This window comes from Ceratotherium simum, chromosome 17, assembly GCF_057802395.1.
Source record: "Ceratotherium simum simum isolate JZ-2026a chromosome 17, ASM5780239v1, whole genome shotgun sequence".
In the NCBI taxonomy this organism is placed as follows: Eukaryota; Metazoa; Chordata; class Mammalia; order Perissodactyla; family Rhinocerotidae; genus Ceratotherium; species Ceratotherium simum.
This window is the reverse complement of record NC_141916.1, coordinates 36818597-36846547: the sequence shown is the minus strand read 5'-3', so window position 1 is coordinate 36846547 and position 27951 is coordinate 36818597. Positions and strand designations below refer to the sequence as shown.

General features: G+C 35.6%; 1 protein-coding gene across 1 annotated transcript in view; it reads right to left on the bottom strand.

Moving 5' to 3' along the window:
- DNAI7 (dynein axonemal intermediate chain 7) overlaps positions 1 to 27951 on the bottom strand; it is a 64557-nt gene that overhangs the window by 15971 nt on the left and 20635 nt on the right. The window contains exons 4-8 of the mRNA XM_014791379.2: positions 27074 to 27175; positions 26076 to 26213; positions 21592 to 21738; positions 19077 to 19180; positions 17080 to 17389 (exon numbers count right to left, since the gene is read on the bottom strand). Coding sequence (XP_014646865.2) covers positions 17080 to 17389; positions 19077 to 19180; positions 21592 to 21738; positions 26076 to 26213; positions 27074 to 27175 — 801 coding nt within the window. The remainder of the gene's footprint in view (positions 1 to 17079; positions 17390 to 19076; positions 19181 to 21591; positions 21739 to 26075; positions 26214 to 27073; positions 27176 to 27951) is intronic.

The window sequence follows — 27951 nt, the reverse complement described above, 5'->3', positions numbered from 1 at the left end:
CTGAAGACTAGAATTTCTCCTATGGGTAAAAGAGAGCCCACAAAAGACTTTTAATAGGAAAGTAACATGAAGAAATTTGCATTTGGAAAGAGTCTTCTGGTGGTCAGCCGATGAATGGATTGCTTAGTGAAGAGTAAGAAGTCCAAGGTAAGAGGATGAGGGCCTAACTCAGGGTAGAAGCAATCGGGGCCATTGGAAGGAGCATATATGAAGAGAACGAAGCACGATCAACATACCTTGAATGGCGACTGGATACAGAAGTAAGGCAAGGGACAGGCGAAGGCTGATTTTCAGGTTGTCTGGCTTAGGTAATAAGGTGGATGGTGGTAAAATTATCAAAAAAAGCAAAGGAAGAAGGACAGGTTTGGGGAAAAAGTAGTCAATTCGATTGTGGATATGTGGAATTTGAGTGCCCATGGGACATCTAGGTAGCCTTTGATATTATCTACCATTAAAAAGCCAGTTGCATTTCTTTCTTACAGGAAGGATTATAATCATTAAAAATACCAAAGATACCAGAACAATAAGCAAGTCAGGCTTTCCAATCCATATCTTCAAAAAGTTGAGAATTTTTCAGAGTTTAGAGCAAACTGGGTCTTATTTGCAGGAAGACTAAGAATTTAGACTTTCTCAACAGAACTTTCCCCTTGATAACCACAGCACGTCAGCATGCAACAAGAGGAATTTATCAGCTTCTATATTATCATAATATAGAATAATAGAATAATATTATATACATAATATTATATACATAATAGAATATTATATGCATAATATTATATACATAATAGAATAATCTTGTATTTAACACATTGCCTTTACATAATTCACAGTTTTTACTATTTTATGTTCCTCTTTAGCTCAACTGACTATTTTTGAAGTTAGACTTCTTGATGAAGGAAGCAATGTGTCAATTTACATTCTGGTGCAAGCTCCTTAATCTTGATAACTACTCTATGATGTTTTTCTGTCATTACAGCTATATCATCAGATCACAATCCTGCACAAAACTCAAACTCTAAACCACAGTTGTTGACAATGTAATCCCTCATAGTTTTATACATTATAAAGCTCCCTGTGTTTGTTGGCAATGAAGCTGAAAAAAATACTTCTTTCTTTGTATTATCACCACGTTTTATATCTGGTAATCAAAAGTCCTCTTCCATCATAACTATTTTACAAAATTGGCTATTTTTCCATGTATATTCTTTTCTTCTAGATAAACTTTAATAGTGTGTTGTCAAATCTCAAAAATTACCAACTGGAAATGTTTTTGAATTGCACTAAATTTATAGATTTATAACAAACCTATAAAAAATAACATTTTCTAAAAAATGTTTGCCTGGAAATGTGGACAGAATATGAAGCAGAGAAGGTAGCTAAAGTATAACTTTTCAATAACATCTTGGCTCAATAGATACAAGAATTGGCTTATAAGATGGAAGAACTCCATGGAACACTAGCAAAGTATTTTTTATTGCAACTTGATAAATGTGCAGATATTATAACAAGAAAATTCTTTTAATATACATGCAATTTGAATTTGATGTAAAAACATAACCTGGATCATGAATAAGATCAGTGGAAACAGACTAGAGATTCCAGAAATAGATGTCAGGATCCACTTGGGAATTTAGCATATGGCATTTTAGATCAATAGGAAAAGCCTAGGTTTATATGGTGTTTTGAGACAGCTGGCTAGATTTGAAATAAAATAAATTTAGATTCTTTCTTCCCACTTTACACTAAAATAAATTCCAGATGGATGAAAGATTTAAATGTAAAAACATAATTAAACCAATCAAAAGCCACAAAAATCATGAAAGTATTTGAAGAGAACATAGAAGACTGATATCAACAATTATCAATGAAGTAGGTGATCTTGATATTGCATATCTGCAAAACGCTAACACTGAATAAAAATTTGATAGAATGTCTTGAATTTTATTGTCCATCAAAAGAAGATCTATACAAAGGAAATTCATTGATCTAAAATCCAATTTTTTCATCAAAAGATCATTTAAATTTAACTAGAGCTTCAGAATAAATTGTTGGTAATGGCTCTTGATAAGGAATTGATGATGAATTTTGAAAATACAGCATCATTTGTCTCATTTTGGACAAAAGTTAAGAATGATTATCTTGAGTTTGCTGAAGTCTCTTTCACTCCTGTGGTTCTAAGACCATCTATAGTCCAGCAGTTCCCAAGTCTATGCTAGTGACGCTCTTCAGAGCACACAACACACTCTGCACTGCTCAACTCTAGAAGTACAGTGCAGAGTCTGCACACGAACATGGTAGCTGTGTCTGCCTTTCCTCAGAACTCCAGGTTCACTTTTGCCCTCTTGACATTTCCATTTGTGTGTCCCAAACTTACCATACCCAAAACAAAACTCTCGTTTTGCTGTCACTCTCAATCAATTCAGGCCATTCCTCTCCATCTCAGTAAACTGCACCGCCATCTGCTTAGTTTGCCAAAATGAAAACTCAGCAAGAGTTGTTTATTTTACCTCCAAAACATATCCCAAACACATCCATCTTTGCATGTCTCTTACTACCACCTTTGTCCAAGTTACCATGACCTCTCATGCCTCCTCGGTGCCATTTAACTGGTTACTGTGCTTCTACTCTGGCCCCTCACAATTTGTTCTCTACATAGTAGCCAGAATAATCTGTCAAAGCCATAAATCAGATCATGTCACTTTTCTACTTACAACCCTCTAATGGCTTCCCATTGGGTTTACAATAAAATCTTAACTTCTTACTGGCCTGCAAAGCCCTGCTTCAGCTGCCTTCTGCTTCCCTCTCTGACCATCACATACCACTTTGCTCCTTGCCTACCATATGTCAGTCAACCGGCCTTCTTCCTGGTCATCATTTCTGTCTGATGACCTTTGCAGTAATTGTACCCTCAGACCAGAGTATTTTTACTCTAATCATTGTATAGCTGATTCCTTCTGGTCATTCAGGTCTCAGCTTACATAACTCATCATACAAGCCCTCCCTAATCACCCAATCTAGTCATCACCAGACACTTACTATCACTTAATCCTGTTTAATTCTCTGCGTGGCATTTATTACTATCTGCTGTTTTCCAATTTTTCTTATTTATTGTTGGTTTCTCTTGACTTGTATGTAAATTATGAGAGCAGGAATCTCATTTGTCCTTTCACCACTGTCCCCTGAGGGCCAGAACACTGCCTAGCATTTATAGGTAGGCATTCAATAAATGTTTGTTGAATGAGTACAGAAATAAGAACAAGGTCCAGGGTACAGAAATGTGTTGGAAACGGGTTGCTGAAGTAAATATATGGGAAGTTGAAGGTTGTTGAATATTAATGCTAGGTTTTTCACATGGGCTATTCTCACGGATTTTTAATTTATCTATGATGATGCCAAGAAGTCCCTGACTCTCTAAGGCTATTTCATGTCTACACTTTCCCCTCTGACCAGAATATTTTCCTTTCCTTGCTATCTAAAATCCTCCATGCCTATCAAAAGATTTAGCTCAAATGTTACCTCATAAGAGAAGACTTCCAATCTGTTCACTCTCTTCTTCTTTTGGATTCATTTTGATCTCTTAATTCCCACATATAATCTCTCTCATTGCACATATTAGAATGCATGGTAACTGCTACTCTTCTCCTCCACAAGATTGTTAGCTCATTAAAAACAATGATCAGGGGCTGGCCAGGTGGTGTAGTGGTTAAGTGCACGCGCTCCGCTGCGGCGGCCCGGGGTTCAGATCCCAGGCACACACTGGCACACCCCTTGTCAAGCCATGCTGTGGCAGCGTGGAGGGAGGGAGGCAGGAGGGAGAAGGGCACGGATGTTAGCTCGGGGCCAATCTTCCTCAGCCAAAAGAGGAGGATTGGCAGATATTAGCTCAGGGCTGATCTTCCTCACACACACACAGACAAATAATAATAATAATAAAAATAATAAAACAAAACAAAAAAACAATGATCATGTTGAATTCCTTATAGAGGGTACTTAGTAAATGTTTTATATATATATGTATACACACACATATACATATATACACACACACTCTAAACATCTGTTTAGAGTATCTTAAAAACAAAGACTATATTTAACTTGAACTTTAAAAAGTTCAAAGACTCATATATTATCATGCATGCCCCTTAGATCATTAAAACATTTCTGAAAGTGATTATCATTTTTAAAAAACAACATTTCTCATCAATGTGCTACACTTAAGTTAGGCTTTTCTAACAATTTTGTAAGCTATATTAATTGGGAAGACAGTATTATCTAATACCTACAATATTGTATTAGTAGTAGTACATATTTAAATTAACTAAAATATGGTATGAAGAGCCCTCTAGTGGTAAAGTTTTCAATAGATCCATGAAAACAGGAATGAAATAATTTGGACCATCTTCTAAATCTAAGAAATTTTTTAAATAACAAAGTACTAAATACTTGTTATTTGTGATCACATACAAGTTAAATTGCATGAATTTTTATGCCAGTTTTTAGAATACATTTTGCCACACAAAGAAAGCAGTGTCATGAATGACATTTGGGTTTATGATAGTCCCTACCTTGCTGGGATTATGAAGGAATACAAACCTAAGCACCATCCATAAATATTGCTTTAAATTCACTCTGAGTTCCAACTGGACTGCAAGGAGCACGCTTCTCCTGAGGCCGTTGTGGTGGTGGAAGTGAGGCCTTCCTATCACCACTGGTACCAGGCTGGATCACTCTAGGGATGAGAACTGCTAGAGAGAGGGTCCCAGGAATCCCTCGTGACAAGCTTGTAGGTTCCCTGAACGTAGCGGAAATGGGTCCCAGCACACTCACTGTAACTGAACGGGTCTTCAGTGTCTCTAAAATACAAAATAATTGGAATGTGGGTGGTAGTTTAATTCCTTGGTATGGGTGGCTGTTCTTATGTAGGTTGTTCACAACAAATCAGCCTCAAGTCAGGGCCTACTTCTAATCACTTAACTATCCCTTCATTCACTTATTCCTTCATTCATTCAATAAACATTTATTGAGCCCCTATCATGTACCAGGCCCTGTGCTTACTGTAAATACGAAGTCTATCAAGATGTTCTTGTCCTCAAGATCATAATTGAGTGTTTAAGGTAAGAATTCTAATAATTAAAGAGAATGATAAGAGCATAGTAGAGAGACATCTAATTTAGTCTGACGATAAGGAGAGAACTTTATGGAGATAAAATTTAAGGTAAGCCTTGAAAGACAAGTAGAAGTTAGGTAAAGTGGATGAGGATGATGGGAGGAAGGGGATTTCCCAACGACAGAATAGCAAGTGAGGCCTCATACAGACTTATCATGAACTTTCCCCCTTTAAAACCAAGAAGTAAAATATATTGTTTCATTTTATATTAGGAAAGTAATGTATGTTCAGTATTTATTTATTGAAAATTCAAATAATACAGAAGTATAAAGAGAATAAAAAAATCACTAATAATATACCACCAGCCCACCTTTCTCACACTCCTCTCCCACCACCAAGATAGCCACTGTTTGGCAACAAGGCTTCCATATTTTTCTCTACATTTTCACAAATAAGTATTTTTTCCCCCTCACAAAAACAGAATCCTATTGCAGATACAGTTTTGTAACTTGAAAAAATATCTTAACAATACATCTTAGGTATCTTGCCATATAAAAGCATGTAGGTTCCGATTCAGGATGGTGACACAGGAAGATCTTAAACCCGCCTCCTCCTATGGCCACACTGAATCTACAGCTATATATGGGACAATTTCCTCTGGGAAAAAACTCAAAAACTGAGTGACTCATGCACTTCAGGCAAATGAGAAAAAACTCACATTGAAGCGGGTAGGAGAGGCTGAGAAACAATCTCACCATACACCCCATTCCCATGCAGGGACCCACAATCAGGAGGGATCTGACAAACATGAGCTTCTTCCTGTGAAGGGTTTGAACCCCACATCTGGCACCCCAACTTTTAAGACCCATACCTGAGAGACTAGCTCCCAAAACATATAGCTTTGAAAGCCAATGAGGCTTGCGTCCACAAGACCCACAGGTTACAGCAAACTGAGAAACAGTTCTTAAAGGGCTTGCATGCATGGACTAACCCGCCTGAGGGCCAAGCACAGAGGGAGCTGACTGAAAAGCACCCAGACTTTCTGTGAAAGAGGCTTATCTGCTTATCCTAAGGCTTAAACCTCAGGGGCAGGCATCTAATTTAACACACATCTAGGGGCCTACTGAATTAGTCTCCAAAAGCAGAGGCAAGTAGGTGCCATCTTTGCACTCTCCCTCTGTCTCACTCCAGGTCACTGGTATCTCCCAGAAAGGAGTTTGTACCCTTGTCTGGTGCTCTGATTTTTGCAGCTGCCACTCAGGGGACATCTCTAGATCACCTGGCTCTGGTGGCCAGTGGGGCTTATACTCACAGGTCCCACAGGACAGTCACAAACAAAGAGTTCTTAACCGGCTACCACCCCCAGAGCACAGCAGACAGGCAATAGACCCAGAAGCTCAGTCTTTCTGTAAAAGAGGGTTATTAGCTTATCTTCATAGCTGTGGCCTGAGGGGCAGGTTTCTAATTAAACACACATCTAAGGGCCAACTGTAATCCTCCCCAGAGACCTCCGAATGCAGGCTCTATCTTTACCCTCTCCCTCTGCCATGCTCTAGAGCATCGGTATCTCCCAGAAGGAAGTTTGTACGTGTATCTGGGGCCCTGGCTTTTGCGGATGCTGCCTGGGGGATGCCCCTTGATCACCTGGCTCTCATGGCTAGTGGGGATTATACTCATGAGTTCAACAGGATGTTAGCAAAGAAAGAAATAGTTCTTAACTGGCTATCACTGCAGGGCTAGGCTCAGAGGGAGCAGACAGAAATGCCCATTTCCTAGTCTTCCTCTTAAAGATACACATTTGCATACTTTCAAAGACTGCTGCCTGAACGTCTGGCTTCTAATCAGCCTGAATCTAGGCGCTGACTGAGATCTTCTCCTTTGGGACAATGACAGGTCTTGGCACACTCTCAACTATCAGGAGCCCCACTAAAAATAAAGTAGGCTGCTTGGACCATCACAAAGGATTGAGAGACAACCAAGAGCTAGCACATGGTTGAACAATAAATTTTATCTCCTACATGAGGCCATTCCTTCAAAACTGGGAGAGGTGGCTATTTTATCTAATGCATAGAAACCAACACAGAGAGTCAAGGAAAATGGAGAAACAAAGGAAGATATTCCAAACAAGAAAACAAGATAAAATCTCAGAAAAAGACGTTAATGAAACAGAGATAAGTGATTTACCTGATAAAGAGTTCAAAATAATAGTCATAAAGATGCTCACTGAGTTTGGGAGAAGAAGGGATGAACAAAGTGAGAATTTCAACAAAGGGATGGAAAATATACGAAAGTACAAGATAGAAGTGACAGAGCTGAAGAATACAATAACTGAATTGAAAAATAAAATAGAGAGGTTCAACAACAGACCAGATGAAGCAGAAAAAAGGATCAGTAAACGTGAAGACAGGGCAGTGGAACTCACCCGATCAGAGCAGCAAAAAGAAAAAAGAATGAGAAAAAGTGAGGATAGCTTAGGAGACAACACCAAGTGGACCAGTATTCACATTATAGGGGTCCCAGAAGGAGAAGAGAGAGAGAAGTGGGCAGAAAACTTATCTGAAGAAATAACGGCTAAATACTTCTCTAACCTGGGGAAAGAAAGACATCCAGATCCAGGAAGCCAAGAGAGTTCCAAAAGAAATGAATCCAAAGAGACTCACACCAAGATTATAAATAACTAAAGTGTCAAAGTTAAAGACAAGGAGAGAATTTTAAAAGTAGCAAGAGAAAAATAACTTGTTCCATTCAAGGGAATCCCCATAAGACTATTAGCAGATTTTTCAGCAGAAAGTTTGCAGGTCAGAAGGGAGTGGCACAATATATTCAATGTGCTGAAAGAAAAAAATTGCCAACCAAGAACACTTTACCCAGAAAAGTTCTCATTCAGAATGGAAGGAGAGAGAGAGTTTTTCAGACAAGCAAAAGCTAAAGGAGTTCATTACCACTAGACCAGCCTTGCAAGAACTGCTAAAGGGCCTTTTTAAAGCTGAAATGAAAAGGCTCTAATTAGTAACAGGAAAACATGTGAGAATATAAACCTCACTGGTAAATGTAAATATATAGTAAAATTCAGAATAATCCAATGTTGTTAAGGTGGTGGGTTAATAACTTATAAAGCTAGTACGAAAGGTAAAAGACAAAAGTAGTAAAAACAACTATAACTACAATAATTTGTTAATAGATACACAAGATAAAAAGATATAATTTGTGACATCAAAAACATAAAACATGTGCAGGGGGTAAAAATGTAGAGTTTCAGAATGCATTCAACCTTAAGTTGTTATCAACTTAAAATAGATTGTTATAAACATAAGTTGTTTTATGTAAGCCTTATGGTAATCACAAAGCAAAAACCTATTGTAGATACACAAAAGATAAAGATAAAAGAATCTAAACTACTACTACAGAAAATCATTAAGTCATAAAGGAAAAGAGTAAGAAAAGAAGAAAGGAAAAGAAGAATTACAAAACAGTCAGAAAACAATTAACAGAATAGTATTAAGTACATATCTATCAATAATTACTTTGTAAATGTACTTAGCCAATGTAAATGGGCTAAGTTCTCTAATCAAAAGACATAGAGTGGCTGAATGGATTAAAAAAACAAGACCCATCTATATGCTGACTATAAGAGATTCACTTCAGTGTAAAGACACATAGAGACTGAAAGTGAAGGGATGGAAAGAGATATTCCATGTAAATGGAAACCAAAAGAAAGCTGAGGTAGCTATACTTTTACCAGACAAAATAGACTTTAAGACAAAGACTATAATAAGAGACAAAGAAGGTCATTACATAATAATAAAGGGGTCAATATAACAAGAAGATATAACATTTATAAATATTTATGCACCCAACATAGGAGTACTTAAATATGTAAAGTAAATATTAGCAGACCTAAAGGGAGAAATAAGTAACAATACAATAATAGTAGGGGACTTTAATATCCCATTTTCATCAATGGATAGATCATCCAGACAGAAACAAATAAGGAAACATTGGCTTTAAATGATACATTAGGGGGCCGGCCCGGTGGCTTAGCAGTTAAGTGCGCATGCTCTGCTACTGGCGGCCGGGGTTTGGATCCCGGGCATGCACCAACACATCGCTTCTCCAGCCATGCTGAGGCCACGTCCCACATACAGCAACTAGAAGAATGTGCAACTATGACATACAACTATCCACTGGGGCTTTGGGGAAGGAAAAAAAACAAGGAGGATTGGCAATAGATGTTAGCTCAGAGCCGGTCTTCCTCAGCAAAAAGAGGAGGATTAGCACGGATGTTAGCTCAGGGCTGATCTGCCTCACAAAAATGAATAAATAAATGATACATTAGACCAAATGGAATTAACAGACATATACAGAACATTCCATCCAAAAGCCACAGAATATATATTCTTTTCAAGTGCACATGCAACATTCTTCAGAATAGATCATATGTTAGGCCACAAAACAAGTCTTAATAAATTTTTAAAAAAATGAAATCATATCAAGCATCTTCTCCAACCACAATGGTATGAAGCTAGAAATCAGTCTAATTTTCCAGAAAACTGGAAAATTCACAAATATTTGGAGATTAAACAAGATGCTACTGAACAACCAATGGGTTAAAGAAGAAATAAAAAAAACAAACTTTGAGATAAATAAAAATAGAAACACAACACACCAACACTTATGGGATGTAGCAAAAGCACTTGTAAGAGTTCATAGCGATAAATGCCTACATCAAGAAACAAGAAAGATCGCAAATAAACAACCTAACTTTATATCTTTTAAAAACAAATGAAGCCCAAAATTAGTAGAAGTAAGGAAACAACAAAGATCAGAGCAGAAATAAATGAAATAGAGATCAAAAATACAAAGGAAAATATCAAAACATTGAAAGCTGGTTTTTCAAAAAGATAAACAGAATTGAAAAAGCTTTAGCTATATTCACCAAGAAAAAAGAGAAAGGACTCAATAAATAAAATCATAAATGAAAGAGGAGACATTACAACTGACACCACAGACATACAAAGGATCAAAAGAGACTACTATGAACCATTGTACGCCAACAAAATGGACAACCGGGAAGAAATGGATAAATTCCTAGAAACATACAACCTACCAAGACTGAATCTTGAAGGAACAGAAAATCTGAACAGACTGATTGCTAGTAAGGAGATTGAATCAGTAATCAAAAACCTCCCAACAAACAAAAATCCAGGACCAGATGGCTTCACTGGTGAATTCTACCAAACATTTAAAGAAGAATTAATACCAATACTTCTCAAACTCTTCCAAAAAACAGAAGAGGAAGGAACACTTCCCAACTCATTTTACTAGGCCAGCATTACCCTGATACCAAAACCAGACAAGGAGACCACAAGAAAAGAAAATTATAGGTCGATATCCCTGATGAACATAGATGCAAAAATCCTCAACAAAATATTAGCAAACTGAATTCAACAATACATTAAAAGGATCATACACCATGATCAAGTAGGATATGGTCCAGGGATGCAAGGATGGATCAACATTTATAAAGCAATGTGATACACCACATTAACAAAATGAAGAATAAAAATCATATGATCATGTCAATAGATGCAAAAAAAGCATTTCACAAAATATAACAGCTATTTAAGATAAAAAATCTCAACCAAGTGAGTATAGAGGGAACGTACCTCAACATAATGAAGGTCATATATGACAAGCTCACAGCTAACATCATACTCAATGATGTTACTTAGAGTATGAGTATAATCAACATAGTATTGGAAGTCCTAGCCAGAGCAATTAGAGGAGAAAAAGAAATAAAAGGCATCCAAATCAAAAAGGAAGAAGTAAAGAAGTAAAACTGTCACTATTTGCAGATGACATGATAGTATATATAGAAAACCCTAAAGACTCCACCAAAAAACCGTTAGAATAAAGAAATTCAGTAAAGTTGCAGGATACAGACTCAACATACAAAAACCAGTTGTGTTTCTATACACTGACAACAAACTATCAGAAAGAGAAATTAAGAAAATCCCATTTATAATTTCATCAAAAAGAATAAAATACCCAGGAATAAACTTAACCAAGGAGGTAAAAGACCTATACACTGAAAACTATATGACATTGATGAAACAAATTGAAGACGACACAAATAAATGGAAAGATATTCCATGCTCATGGATTGGAAGAATTACTATTGTTAAAATGTCCATACTGCCCAAAGCAATCTACATATTCAATGCAATACCTATAAAAATTCCAGTGGCATTTTTCACAAAAATATAACAAACAATCCTAAAATTTGTATGGCACCATAAAAGACCCCAAATAGCCAAAGCAATCTTGAGGAAAAAGATCAAAGCTGGAGGTATCACATGTCCTGATTTCAAACTATATTACAAAGCTATAGTAATTAAAACAGTATGGTATTGGCATGAAAACAGTGGAACAGAATTGAGAACTCAGAAGTAAACTCATGCATATATGGTCAAGTAATTTATGACAAAGAAGCCAAAAATATACAATGGGGGAAGGACAATCTCTTCAGTAATTGGTGCTCGGAAAACTGGACAGCCACGTGCAAAAGAATGAAACTGGACCACTATCTTATGCCATACACAAAAATTAACTCAAAATGCATTAAAGACTTGACCATGACACCTGAAAACATAAAACTCTCAGAAAATAACATAGGTGGTAAACTCCTTGACATCGATCTTAGTGATAATTTTTTGGATTTGACACCAAAAGCAAAGGCAACAGAAGCAGAAATAAACAAGTGGACTACATCAAACTAAAAAGCTTCTGCACAGAAGAAATAATCAAAAAAATGAAAAGGCAAACTACCAAATGGGATACAACATTTGCAAATCAAATATCTGATAAGGGGTTAATATCCAAAATATATAAAGAACTCATATAACTCAATACCAAAAAAACAAACAATCCAATTAGCAGATGGGCAGAGGATCTGAAGAGACATTTTTCCAAAGAAGACATACAGATGGCCAACAAGTACACGAAAAGGTGCTCAACATCACTAACCATCAGGGAAATGCAAATCAAAACCACAATGAGATATCACCTCACATCTGTTAGAATAGCTATTATCAAAAAGACAAGAAATAACAAGTGTTGGTGAGGATGTGGAGAAAAGGGAACCCTGTGCACTGTTGGTGGGAATGTAAACTGGCGGAGCCACCATGAAAAACAGTATGAAGTTTCCTGAAAAAAATTAAAAATAGAACTACCATACGATCCAGCAATTCCACTTTTGAGTATTTATCTGAAGGAAATGAAAACACTAATTTAAAAAAATATACCCACCCCGTGTTCATTGCAGCATCATTTACAACAGCCAAAACTGGGAAGCAACCTAACAGTCCATTGGTGGATGAATGGATAAAGAAAATGTGCTACATATATGTGGCACACACAATGGAATATTATTCAGCCATATAAAAGAAGGAAATCTTGCCCTTTGTGACAACACGGATGGACCTTGAGGGCATTATGCTAAGTGAAATATGTCAGACAGAGAAAGACAAATACTGTATGATCTCACTTATATGTGGAACCAAAAAAAAAAAAAAAATCAAACTCATAGATACAGAGAACAGACTGGTGGTTGCCAGAGGTAGGGGCTGAGTGAAATGGGTGAGGGGGGCCAAAAGGTACAAACTTCCAGTTATAAAATAAATAAGTCCTGGGAATGTAATGTACAGCATGGTCCCTACAGTTAATAATACTGTATTGTATATTACTGTACATTTGAAAGTTGCTAAGACAGTAGATCTTAAAAGTTCTCATCACAAGAAAAAAATTTTCTAACTACGTGTGGTGATGGATGTTAACTAAACTTATTGTGGTGATCATTTCACAGTTTATACAAATATCAAATGATTTTATTGTACACCTGAAACTAATATAATATTATATGTCAATACTATCTCAATTAAAAATTCAAAAATTAAAAAAGTATATAAAATCTATATCATGTTGAATGGCTACTAATATTTGGCTGATGAATATTTTATAATTAATCTGTGGACTATATTTGCTACTATAAAAAATACTTCAATGAACATCATAGTATATTCATTTTTATTTGTCTTATTATTTCATAATAATAAATTACTAAAATTAAAATCACTAATAATAGTACATTTACATAGTGCCAAATTGCCCTTCAGAAAGATCGTACGAATTTACACTTCTATCCACAGTATGTGAAAATGCCTGCTCCCCGTCATGCTCAATCTGATAAGAAGAAATGATATAATGTTGGCTCTAATTTGATTACTTATTTGGTTGAGTATCTTTTCAGATATTTATTGGCTAGTTGCATTTCTCTTTGTATCTGTCTACTCAAGTCCTTTGCCTAATTTTATATTAGGAAATTCTCTTCTTAGCAATTTGTATGAGTTCTTTATTTTAGGATATTAACCCTTTGTTTTATACATAAGTTTAAATATTTTTCTCAGTTCATTGTCTTTCATTGTATATTATAGTGAGGTTATTTGGCTACGCAAATGGTTTATGGTTTTGGTTTTGATGCACTGATAAGTAAGAAAGACCTTCTCAGTAAAGATAAAATAACTTCCTTATGTTCTCTTCAAATACTTTTATTATTTTATGAGTTTTGGTTAGTTTGTTTTTATATTTAAACCTTTAATCTGTTATTTTTTAAGTCTGTAGAGTGAAGTATGAATAGAAATTTATTTTATTTCAAATCTTAGCCAGCTGTCCCAGTGCCAATTATTATATTAAACTCATCCTTTTCCTTCTCAATTTCTGGAACTTCTTTTATACAGACCTTGGACCTCCTACTTCTTTCCACCATTTTACTCCCCACCAACCCCCCCACTCCCCGCCATAAATTCCATTGAGTTATCTTTGTCCCCTCTTTTGAGCTGCTGATTCTCTTTATAAATCTGGTGATTTTTGCCCCCCTGCAGGTAACTCTCACTTACAAAAGGTGGTTGACACTGTTCAGAATTAGTGGCAAGTGTAGGCCCAGTTGACAATTGTTTATGTCTGCTCTCTCTCCTTTCCTACCCAGCTTAGCAGGGCAAGTGTTTGTTTTTTTTTTTTTCCCCCCGAGGAAGATCAGCCCTGAGCTAACATCCATGCCAATCCTCCTCTTTTTGCTGAGGAAGACCGGCTCTGAGCTAACATCTATGGCCAGTCCTCCTCCTTTTCTTCCCCAAAGCCCCAGCAGATAGCTGTATGTCATAGCTGTACATCCTTCTAGTTACTGAATGTGGGACGCCGCCTTAGCATGGCCAGAGAAGCAGTGCATCGGTGCGCGCCCAGGATCCGAACCCAGGCCGCCAGCAGTGGAGCGCACGCACTGAACCGCTAAGCCACGGGGTCGGCCGGGTCAAGTGGTTTTGAGTTGGGGATTCTTCACTCTATGCACGTACTGCCCTTCCTCCCCACAACAATCCTCCTTCAGCACAGGAGACAGCTTTTCCTTCCTGCCTTGGTACACTTAACCACTACTATGGGATTCTTCTGCTTCTGTGGAAATCATAAATACTCCAGCATTATGCATATTAACTTTTTCAGAATGCTATGGGGTTTTGGAAGGATGAAAGAGCACATACACATAAGCATAAGCATCTACACACATATACGTTTGGTGTGATGAGAGGGTTGGTTCTGGAAACAGGAGTGCTAACTGAATTAAATGTTATTTTCATCTCCTAGGCAATTTTCTCTTTTTAAATCCCCTGATAACATAAAGTTCCTCCAGCTAGGTTCCTCAATCTACCATTCACACAATTCTTGGTCAAGCTTCTCAGGCTGTGGAGAAGTTTCATGGAGTATAACTACTTCATATCACTAATTGTCTGCTGATCTTTACTCTGAGTTTCCTAGACTACTTATTTGAGGACACTCTCAATATTCCATAAAACATGCATTTTATCATTACACCAATGCTTTTCCTTGGTGTACTTTTGTGGCATTATCAACATTTGCATTGGCATACCTGTAGTCATCATTATAAGTTGTTCAAAACTGTTCAATAAAACATTAAATAATAACAGAAAAACCAGATGTAGTTAAACACATTGGTAAGGGCCATTCAAATGAGGAAAGCTTAATTTGGTACCTTCCAGCTCACTGGTTGAGAGTAAAGGAAATGACTCCTTACTGTAGTAGATGACAGGCCTTGAGAAAAATATATAACTGCACTGTTTAGTATTACAGTTAATTCATACGCTTATATTTGTAATATAAAACTATTTCCAAAATTAATGGAACTATAATAACTCATCACTGCATGAGGGTGCTTTAACTGAGAGATGTGCCTAAGAAAGAATTGCATAAACCATGTAAATTCAAGTAATACTTCAAATTATATGTTTTCTAATTCTTATTCACAATTTTCAAATAAATAATGTGAAATTCTTGGGTAAAATGTTGATGGGTTTTCATAAAATATTAATTATGAACAAGGAACTTGAGGGAGAGAAATTATCTAATATTTTTATCAGATCAAGACCAAACATTTTATATACTGTTTTCATATAAGAATTTTGATATCTTTTTATTTATTCTTTGTTTTCATGAATTTTCAATCACAAATCCTGCCAAATTTCATTTTAAGTTAATGTATTTTCATTTTAGTTTTTACTACATATTTAAATGATGTTAAGTCCAGGGCCCACTTACTCATTATTTTTTGCCCCCTGGAAATCAGTATGTCCCTTCCACTCAGATCTTATTAGCTAAAGCAAGTCACAGTCACACCTAACTTCAAGGGAATGAGGCGTGTAATCATCCCTTATGTTCAGGAAAGGGAAGAGAACTGGAAATATTGTTGAATTCTAGTCAAGCAACCATGCTACCTGAGAGGTAAAATGAAATTTTTTATTTTAAATAAGCTATTGGATTGCTCAAAGAACATTTTTTAAAAAGTGACAAATTTTTAAAGAAAAACAAATTGCCTATTTCCCACCTCTGTAAAATATCAGCTGTATTCAGGTTTCTGAGTTCTCTTCCCCTTATGTCTTTTTGACTTTTACATGGTTGTAATCATATTCTAAATACTATTCTTTGCACTAACTGTCATGTCATATCCTTTTGTATATTGCCATATAATCTATAATTTTTGATTCTGGTGTAATATTTAAAATGGAATTTTTCAATTAAATATGTTCTTAGAATATCTAATAATTCCTATTCTGATTTAAATTTGTATTCAATCTAATTCTTAACCCTTACCTGTGTTTAAAGAAAATAAACTATTACATTTCATATCTTAAGCACTTGAGGGAAAACCTGCTATTTCTGGTCCTTCCTAAAATGCAAATTGTCTATGGCCAAACAAAAAATCTGCTTAGTTCTGAGAAAATAACACTAAATTCTAAAGAGACAATTTACTCTAACATAATAAGTAAGTAACTTGAAAATCCTGGCGATAGAAAGAAAAAAGAATAGAAACCAACTAAAGGAATTTGATTATTAAATTGTTCAAATAATATGTTGTTATATCTAAAGATGTCAAGTTTTAAGAGAGGAGTACAATAGTTTAAGAAAATCAATTTTTACTTCATAAAATTCTTTCTTACAAAACCAAAAGCTGAGAAAGTATCAGAGTAATGTAAGATAATCCCTCAGTTTGTGAAAGTACTTACTGGGAGTTTCCATCTAATGGCAAGTTCCTTTAAATGAGTTTGAAATACAATAAATACGCAAAAATTAAATTGCTTCAAAGCTTTTCAGGAGTGTAACTAAAATAAAAACAAGCAATTCCTGTGCTGAACTTCAGGATGTTGAAGCAACAGGCTCAACTATGAATACTAACTACTAATAGAAAGCAAGAATAAAAAAATACACATTCAAAATTAAGCCATTGGCAAGCAAGTGGCTTTCAGACAATTTCTAGTTCTTTAGGAAAAAATCTTGAGAATGCTTCAAGGGAATCTAATAACACTTGTTGCATGAAGAAAAAACATATGCATTTAAATGTGGCCTACCATTGGTACTTCAATATCACCTGGTGGCTCAACTTGTATTTCTTCCTCATGAACTGAGTTAGATTCATTTTCTTGTTGTTTACACTCATCTTGGAACTCTTCACTGATTGCTGCTTCTAAATTCTTATCTTCCTCTCCAGCAATGTTAGTTATTGTGGAAGTACGTTCTTGTAAAGCTGTTGGAACAGGATGCAGTGGCGTGACATGATCATAGCGAGTATGCAGGAGTCGTAGAGCAATGTCACTTGTTGCTAATATCCTTGGAATTTCAAATCCAACTTGTGTTTCAGAGAATCGGACACTTCTGTGCCTGTTAATAATTAATTTTAACAAAAAAAAGGATGAGGCCCGAGGAAACTCTAAGTGTGCTGCAAATTTATATTTAAGCAGCATTTCTCTCCACTTTAGTTTTGCCAGTTTTGAGTCCCAACCCATACTTGCTTTCTTTGCAGCATTTGGCCCCAGTTGCTGATGTTACCCTTCTGAAAACACTCTCTTGGGATCCATGATCCCACACTCTTCTCTTCCATCCCTGGCAGCGGCTTCTCTGCTTCCCCTCTATGGCCTTCTTCCTAACCACTCCTTAAATGTCGATATTACTCACCTCTCCATCCTAGGCCCCCTTTTTTCTCCCTTACATTCATAATACCCTTGGATATTATTATTTCTATGGCTTTGATTATTGTTTATATTATCAGGAGTTTTAATTCTATGTTTCCTGGAGTGGCGTAGGGGGAAGAAGCATCCCTGAACAGACTTGAAGAGGTCCAAAAATGCCCTTACATATGCGTTAGCATAAGTAATAACATAAAGTTCATAAGTCTATGACTCCCCAGTAGTTAAAAACTATTGATCTATATGCTAATGACTCCAAAAAATATATCTCCAACTCAGATTTCTCTCAACACTTTCAGACAGCTGCACTTTCACATTTCATAGGTACTTTAAACCCAACAAGTCCAACACTGAACTCATCGTCCCTCCAACCCCCCTGACCATCACCAGCAAAATAAAACAAAACTTGTTCTCCCTCCACTATTCCTGACCTTAGTAAAAGATACCACCTAATTCTCTTCATAATCCTGGGTAGTTAATATAAGGCTATTCATTTTACATTTATTCTTTTAAAATTATACAGATTAATTTCCTTCACTATTCTGTATGTAACATATTTTACAACGAAAAAAGTTATATTAATATATTGTCTCTGATTAGATTTAAACCAGAGTATTTTATAGCAAATGGAACTTGGAGAATATTTTGTTCATTTCTTTTACTAAATATCAAAAATAAAGCCCAATTTTTTCCATTGTCGTATGACTAGTCTTTTCAAAGCTGGGGCAAGAACCTAGGCTTCCTAACTTTTATTCTGGTAATTTTTTCCTATAACTCACTGCCATACTAACTCGATGAATTTGAAATGTTTAAGATCAAGCAGCAACCAATTGATCATGAATTTATCACTCTCACTATCATTCCTCAGAAAGATATTATTTTGTTGAAATTAATTGGGTAAACAACACTTAAATATCTAAAAAATAATAAATATGAAAGGAAAGTATTATTTTTGACAGTTCACAAAGATAATTTTCTTTTTAAGCTTCATATTGCTATGTAGAAAGCACCTACCACTTCTATTTTTGGGGGGAAGAGGGAGGTTAAGTGGGTAAAGAGAAGGGGAAGACCTGATATTTATTCAGCATATATTTGTACTAGACACTATGCTATGACCTTCACATGCATTAATATTTAATCCTCAACCCAATCTTATTAAGTCAAGTACTATACTCATCATTTTACTGTTGATATACTGAAGCTTAACAAAGCTAAGTAACTTGCCAAAGGTAAATGGCAGGTCTGTGATTCAAACCCCAGTTGGCTGATTTCCTGACATGGGTTTTCCCAAGTACGCCCCGCTGTTATGCAACAGGCATCTGCCTGGTCATCATGACGTGACTCGGATGTCTTTTGACCTACAGTAACGCCCATGGGTATACCTTGGATTCTTCTTGAGGTTTGCCCACACATATAGAGTAACATTTTCATCTTGAATGACTTTTTCCATATTTCCACTGTCCAGATCTGCTAAAGTACTAGCTTGCTGTAAGAGAAAAATGAAACATTATAAAAGATTAGAGGCCTCATAAATTATGCAACTGGGATAAGTTATTTCACCACTTAGGTGATGGATTCCTTTCATTACTTAAGAGAGTAATTTGGGCAAAAATAAGGTTCAACCAAAATAACAAAGAATTGTTTTAAAAAATTCTCTAAATGATACAAACATATTTACTTAATTAAATGTGTTTCCCCTTTTCTACTCAGTTTCTCTTAAGGTGTCTAAGGATTAAAGTTGCTCCTATATTCCCAGGTAGCACTTATCTATTACTATTATGTTACCCTTTTCAATTTTAACATTATCATGACTTTTCATTTTAACTATACACATGCTTCTTTACCTGTACTTTATTAAAATGTAGATTATGCTACTGCAAAAGTTAGCCTATTTCTGAACATATCAAGTTTAGAAAACAAAACATCCAGTTTATGGAATCCAGATGAGTCACGTGTTTACTACTCCAATACTTGATATCCAACATTAAATATACAGGTTAAAGACGTTCTCAAGAATTTTTTAATGAACACTAACATAGCTTGATGCCTACTGCTCAAGAAATTAGCTCTCTTAATGGGCTTAAATAAATCAATATGCATTTTGGTTGCTATAATGTAAAAATTTGAAAGTATTGGGGATTGAATTTATTGCCATTTTTTAAGTGATTGTTCCCCCACATTTTTTGTTCTGTGACATTAACTTTTGAAGTATCTAAGATAGTTGTCTTGTAGAACTGTTCCACATTGTAGATTTATCTGTTTGTTTCCTCATCATATTGTTTAACTTGCTCCTCTATCTCCTTTATTTTTTGTACACTGGAAGTTAGGTCTAGATAGGTTTAATTAGATTCAAATCAATCATGTTCAGCAAAAAGGCATAAGTTATGTTGTATTCTTCATATTGCATCCTTTCTGGAGGCATATGATGTCCCACTATTAACAATGTGGACTTGATCCCTTGGTTAAGGTGGTAACTACCCACATCTCCCCATTGCAAAGTACATTTTTCCCATCAGTAAGTGATCTGTGGTCTAATACTTTGGCACTGTGAGAATAATGTGTTCCTCAACAACTTTTCACCTAATTATTTAGGTAGCCATGATGATCCTTATCAATTATTACACTGGGGATTGAAATATGGTGATTTTTCTGACTGACCATTCCTTCTACATTTATCAAATGACATTCTTCTGTGAAGAACTGTTCTCCCCACCCCCCATCCCACACTCTCCCTTCCTTTTTGGAGTATCACTATGGACTCATGGATTTGTATTTATTCAGTGTGCTATAATCAATTATAGTCATTATTCTTTCTGATATTCAAATTATCCCAAATTTGACCAGTGGGAGCCTCTTTAACCTAGTCCTGTCCCTTTGGATATGACTCCATTAGTCTTTCAGCATTTATTTGCTTTCTAGCACAAGATAACTCAACCTCATCTTTTAATAACTCAACTTCATCTTTTACTTTTCTTGCCCCAGACCTGGAATCAGCCATTTACCCCAATTAGACCTGGTTCCTTTTTATGGAATAAAAAGAAATCTAGTTCATACTGATATTTCCATTTCAAATTTAACATTACAGTATTTGTTTTTCTAATCTTCTTTTCTTTTATATACTGTATCTTTTTTCTCTTAAAATAAAAATTTTGATTACTAATAATTATAATGCATTTTCTTACACTATGAATAAAATAGTTGCAAAATTATAATATGAATATTACTGCTAACAATAAACTTAGTGAAGTTTAAGTCTTCTTTGCAGTTTTTTTGTAATTAGAACATAGTCTACCAAGGCTATACAGACGACTGTGCTCTAGATCAAAAGAAACCAAGAGACAACATAGCCAAAAGCAATGTGACCTTAGATTGTTTTCTGATCTAAAAAACAAAATAAAACAAAAAAGCTATAGAAGATATTCATGGCATATTAGGGAAAATTTAAATATGGACTGGATATTAGAAGATATTATGGAATTATTATTAATTTTCTTAGGTATAATGGTTTTACTATTATTTGGATATTATCATTAGTGCTAAAATATTTTGGAAAAATAGAGTGACTACCAGTAATTGTAACTTGTGTCCATTAATTTATTTAGAGTGAATATCTAATATATAATGTTTTATGAATTTGTTTCCATAGTGATCCTAGTAAACCTTAGCAAGTATAAGAAAAAAACTAGACCAGCTATAAGAATAATGTTTCATTTATTTAAAAATAAAATATTTAGTTCTTAAATCTGGATAAACACATGTGCCTTAAATTATTCTACTGACTTTTCCACAACCTTTTAATTAAAAAAAAAAGATACTGGATTTTTTTTTATTACATACCATAAAATTTTAATTCTCATAAAAGTTAATAACAACATATGAGCAAAATATCACACTTACTCTGAGAAGTATTTCTGTGGCTATGTTAAACTTATGATGAAGGAGCTCCTGCAGTTCTAGAATTGATCCTTGATACTGTATTACATTTTTATCTTGCAAATCATATGGTGGAGTTTCCAATAAAATTAATTTCAATTTGTCAATTAACTAGAAAGTAAAGGTATAAAGTAAAAACATAAAGTAAATATTTACTATAAAAGTAAATTAATCTTCTGACAAATAGTCAAGGAAAAAGCGAAAAGGGGGATGTTCTATCACTTCTGAATTGAGGAACACATCTTAGTGTCAGTAAAACATATAGAGATCCCTTCCTGTATTTATTCTATTATTTAAGATCATAGAAAAATAAAATATTTCCTCCAAAAACTCCATGATAAGAATTCTCGACTATGTGTAACAGAGCTTTCATTAGCAAGTTGATAGACTAGGCACAGCTTGTCATTACCTAAGACTGTGGAACAACAGGAGTAACAACAATGAGGAGGAGGAGAATAAGGAGAATTACTAACTATTTACGGAATGCTTAATACGTGCCAGGAACTGTTCTAAATGCTTTATATGTTTTAATTCATTCAATCCTCATCATAACTCTATGAGGTAGATACTGTTATTGTGCCTATTTTATAGATAAGGAAACTGAGGCACATCCGTCCCAGCTGCAAGGAGCTCGGAAGATGCCACTCCATCCTAACAACATGCAAAAAGTTGAACAGACTGAAAAATCAACAACTCTTTTTTGATTCAGAAAGGGGAGGACACAGGGCAAACCCCTACCCCCGAGATTGGAGAGACCCGCAGGTGAGTACAGGGAGTCAGCTTTCGGGAGCAGACTCAGGAGCAGGAGCCACCGCAGGAACCAGCACCGGGCAGGAAAATCTGAACTATAAATGACGAATTGCTGGAGGCTCAGCGAGGACAATGCTGTGAGTTAAAATCTCCAGGAGGACGCAGTCATGGGAGGGGGAAAGCCCACAATATTGTGAGATTTACCTACAGGAGCTTGACCAGGGCCCCACAATAAATATGGGAGAAAAATCCCCTTGTGCTTCCAGCAGAGGGAGGGGTAAAGGAACTGTTTTAAAATATGCTAGAGCATTCTGTTCTTCTTAACAAGGCCCGATCTCAGGGGAAACTAACTAACTAGAGCCTAACCTGCTGGAGTTTTACCAGAGCCTAACTCACCTGTGGGAAAGGAAATATGCAACTCCAGCTGGCTCTAGCCATCCCCTCCCACCTAAGAGGGCATAAGAAAAATTAAAAACCCTGTGAAGTTCACAGTCCAGAGGCACAGGCTCACTAAAAGACTGAGACCTAATCACAGGACTATAGAACTCTTCCCTAGCTCACAACCACATTACTAAAGGCCTATCTACAGCAGTTCCTTTTACCCAGTACACCATGTCTGGCTAACAAGAAAAAATCATAAGGCATACCAAAAGGCAAAAAACACAATGTGAAGAGAGAGCAAGCATCAGAACCAGACATGGAAAGGATGTTGGAATTATCAGCCCAGGAATTTGAAACACCTATGATTAATATGCTAATGGATATCTAATGGATAAAGTAGACAGCATGCAAGAACAGATGGGCAATGTAAGCAGAGAGATGGAAAAGGAAGGAAGGAAGGAAGGAAGGAAGAAAGAAAGAAAGAAAGAAAATTTCTTTTCTTTGAAAAGAAATGCTAGAGATCAAAAACACCATAACAGAAATGAAGAATGTCTTTGATGGGCTTATTAGCAGATGGGACTCAGCCGAGGAAAGAATCTCTGAGCTAGAGGATAAAAACCAAAAGGCAAAGAGAACAAAGACTGAAAAAAAACCCCAGAATATCCAAGGACTGTGGGACCACTACAAAAAGGTATAACATACACATTAACAGGCATACCAGAAGAAGAAAGAGAGAAAGGAACAGAAGAAATATTTGAAATAATAATGACTGAGAATTTCCCCAAATGAACGTCAAACACCAAACCACAGATCTAGGAAGCTCAGACAACACCAAGCAGGATAAATGCCAAAAAAAGCTACACTTAGGCATATCATTTTCAAACTACAGAAAGTCAAAAATAAAGAAAAAATCCTGACTGAAACCAGAGGAAAAAAACACTTTACCTTTAGAGGAAAAAAGTTAAGAATTACATCCAACTTCTCAGAAACCATGCAAGCAAGAAGAGTGTGGAGAGATATTTAAGTGTTGGGAGAAACTGAGGCACAGCATGATCAAGGAACAACTAATAAGTGGCACAATTGAGTTTCGAGCACTGACACAGATAATGTATAGAAAATTTCTCCATTAAGAGAGGCAGCATAGTAGTGTAGGGTAGTATGGACTGAAGCCAGAATGCTGGGCTTCAATCTTAGCCGCCTCTTACTAGCAGCATGAACTTGGGCAAGTCATTTAACATCTCTGTGCCTTGACTTCTTCATTTGTAACATGTGGAGAATGGTGCCTACCTCATAGATTTATTATGAGGATTCAGCAAGTTACTATTTCTAAAGCTTGGCATAATAAGCATTACATAAGAGTTTGTCAAATAAATAAATTTGACAATTTGGAACTTGGTGTTTACCATGGCGTCACTGCTATGCAATTCCTTCTGTTCCTCTTGAGGCTTCCTGCTTTAGTTTCCTATTGCTATAATTACTCTCCGCTTTGGCCTCCTGTTTTGTTTTTATTACCCTTTTCTCATCTTCCCTACTATTTATTACTTCTGTATCCCACATTCGTAACAGGAAGATGTCACTTTCAGCTCATCACTGGTGAACTCGAGTGCTACTTCCTGCTGCCTCCTTGCTAACTACAGAGCACCAGATTCCAGGACCAGCATCGTGGCATGGCAGCCTTCCTGGTAGAGAGGATGTGCAATGGCAAGAACACTGTATGACGAATCCACTGGTGTCCAAATACCTCACAGGGTATGGGAGGCTCTTTGGAGCCTTTGGAAAGTCAGAGTATGGCCCATCTAAGGTCTCATAGGGGACTGTAAGCAAGGCACAATCTATGTTTCTTCATATGTAAAATGAATCTCATAAACTTGCTGTTTGGGTTAACTTAGGCAATGCATGTTATGAGCTTAACAGAGTCTAGAGTTACTCCATCTTATAGCAACATGAAGAAGGAGGAAACCACAGTGGCGAGAAGCACAAAAATGTGGTGAGGAAATGGAACAAAAAGCATTAGAGGATAATAGGACCAAGAGGAGTGAATTTCTTCTAGTTTCTACTATTATGTAGGTATGTCTAAGTGTGGATTTCTTTCTCTTTATCCTAACTTGGGATCTGTTGGGTTTCTGGAATCTGAGGGTCCATATCTTTCCTCAATTCTGGAAAATTGTCAGCCATTATCTCTTTGAATATTGTCTCTCCCTCATTCTTCTACATCTCCTTCTAGTACTCTTTTCCAATATATTGTTAGCCCTCTTTGCTCTATCATACATGTCTGTTAACCACTCTTTCATACTTTCCATCTCTTTATCTCTCTGTGCTGTCTTCTGGTAAATTCTTCCAATCTGATTTCTGACTCATTTGTGATTAAGAATTCTCAGTAGAGACATTTTTGTTTTCCCTTCACTAAGCTAAAGATGAGCCCAACGAGTTCTTATCATCTCCCTTTGCAGAGTAGGTTTTTTCCCTATTATCCACAATACCTTTTTGAGGCTCCCAGCCATATTTGGGGTCTCTGATCCAACTTGCCACCTTGCATGTACCCTAGGCTTTGCCTCCTGATGGCCCTTTGAACCAATGCTAAGCCACCAGGGGTAAACAGATAGATACTCTCTAGCAAGCCACTGACTTCAGACTTGCCTGTTTTTCTGAATTGTTTTTATGGCCTCCAAGATTTTCCCTTACTTTCTTTTGAGCTAGGCAATGGATTTAAATATCATTAAAAAAATTTTTTGTCTAGCATTTTTAAGTGCATTATAAAATGGTAGCTCCTCAGGCTAGCCTATCCATTCTATTTGCAGAAATAGAAGGTAGGAGGATATTCTTATTCATCTTTGTACTTCCAGTGCCTAAAAGGGTAGGTGCCTGACACATAGTTAACCTTAAAAAACACGTGATAAACCAATGTTACTGCAATAAACAAAAAATTTAAAAAAATAAATAAATAAAAAATAAAAAACATGTGTACTGGATCACTGAATAGTAGATAATTCCAGCTGATGATAAAATCATACCCTTTTCCCCCCAAGTTATCTACATAAATGGATGCAACTTTTTTTTTTGGCTTGAATTAGACACACATATAGTTAATGTTTCACATTTAGGTTATGTTGACCTTATCTAAGATGGCAAGAGGTTTTTAGGAATTGTAAAACTAAAAAGAAAACAAAAAGATTAGCAAATATTTTTCTTCCTAGCCAAGGAAGCAGCAGTGTTATTAATTGCCAAATACTACGTTTAATTTATTTCTATTTTTGGAGTCAATATCAGATAATTTGTAATTTAAATAATTTAAAATTATAGAATACTTAAGTACTTACCTTTAGCACTAGTTTACTCTTTGCAATCACTTCCTCAAAAGTCTCATTTGTTTCCTCTTTCCACAAGCTAATAAAGGTATTAATTTCTTGGGATATTGAAGGATCAGGACTCCCATCACATTGAATGTAGTGTTTCCACTGTGAAATAAAACGTTTGAAGGTTCGCACTGATGAAAATTCAGCTAAAGATTAAATTACTTCTTTTCTGAAGTATGAGTTCTCATAACCTAGTTTTCCCAATTTAGGCAAAAACCATATTATAACTTTAGTTACTTGAGATATCCCTAAAATAACCAAATTCCTCTTCATCAAAATAATTTATAAACCTCAATAATTCAATAGAAATTCTATTTATTGTCATATTTTTATTTTTAAAATAGTAAGTTGGTTTTGTTTTGCTTTCCTCTCTAATCATATAGCTCCTATATTTACGAGAGCCAACACTTGGGCTAATTTCTATTTCTATTTCTCAAATTTCTATTTCTCAAATTATTACTAACTGTTAATTGCCATTGGCATTTTAGTATGAGTCCTTCCATTTATTTTGTAGTCTATGCAAATTCTACATTTGTAATCATATTGTACTTAGAATTTTTTGCTTAAAATTACACCATAATCATCTTTTGCCATATTATTACAGTTTTTCCTTTTTCTCCTGATAATTACCTATCTTGTTTCCAAAGTTACACTGTTTTGAACAACACTAGATTCCCTTAAACTCAAGGTTTTTATATTTTAATTTAGGATAATTTCCTCAGTATAGATTCCCCAAAATTAAATCAGAGTCAAAGGATATAAAAATTTCAAGGATCTTATTATTGACAAATAGTTTTCTACACAGCTATATGAATTTACTTTGCTACAAGAAATGTGAGAGATTTGTCAGATTAGATATTTTTTACAGACAAATTTAAAGTTTCTTTGGATTAAAAAGGACATCAGACTATAACTCCCTCTTGTGGTACAAAAGTATCAGCTCAAAAAAAAGTCAGTCTTACCTGAGAAAGCAATCTAATATCTCGTTTCAATTTCTCTGCTTCAGGAAAACACCCCTCTAATAAACAAAGTTCTTCAAGTTCTTCATTTCTCCTTTCTAGATCCTGTTGCAGGGGGATAGATACACTGATCTGCTCTTTAATTTCAGTTTTGCATTTCACAAGTAGCATCTAAAATTTACTGGGCGAAGTATTTAGTTTCAAAATGAATACTAAAATTAGTTTGAACATAACTGATATTTCCAAAAGGTTTCATCTGAAACAGTGGTTTGCAAAATGTGATCTGCAGACTCCTGGTAGGTCCCCAAGACTCAGGATCTGTGAAGTCAAATCTATTTTCATAATAATACTAAGACATTATCTGCCTTTTTCACAGTGTACACATTTGCACTGATGGTACAAAAAAACTGCTGGGGCCTTAGAGCAAATCAAGGCACAAACTGTACTAGTGGTCTTATTCTTTGTGGGGAGGGGTGGTAAACAGCCAGTTTTACAGAAGAATGAACTGATGAAGAAGTGAAAATTATTAATTTTATTAAATGTCAACCCTTGAGTAGATGTCTTTTTAATATTCTGTATGATAAAATGGGAAGTGTGCATAAAGCACTTCTGCTGCGTATCAAGGGACAATACTGTCTTGAGAAATAAACATTTGTGCAATTATTTCAGTATTTGGGCAGACATTCTCTCAAAAATGAAGGAATTGAGCATGTCACTTCCAAGAAACAACTCAAAATATTTGTTGCCAATGATAAAATTCAAGCTCTCAAATAGAAATTTGAATTTTAGAAAATTTGTATCTACCACTGTGAGCCTGACAGTTTCCCAATCCTTAAAAACGTTTCTAATTTGATTGGAGATGATATTAATGCATAAGATCT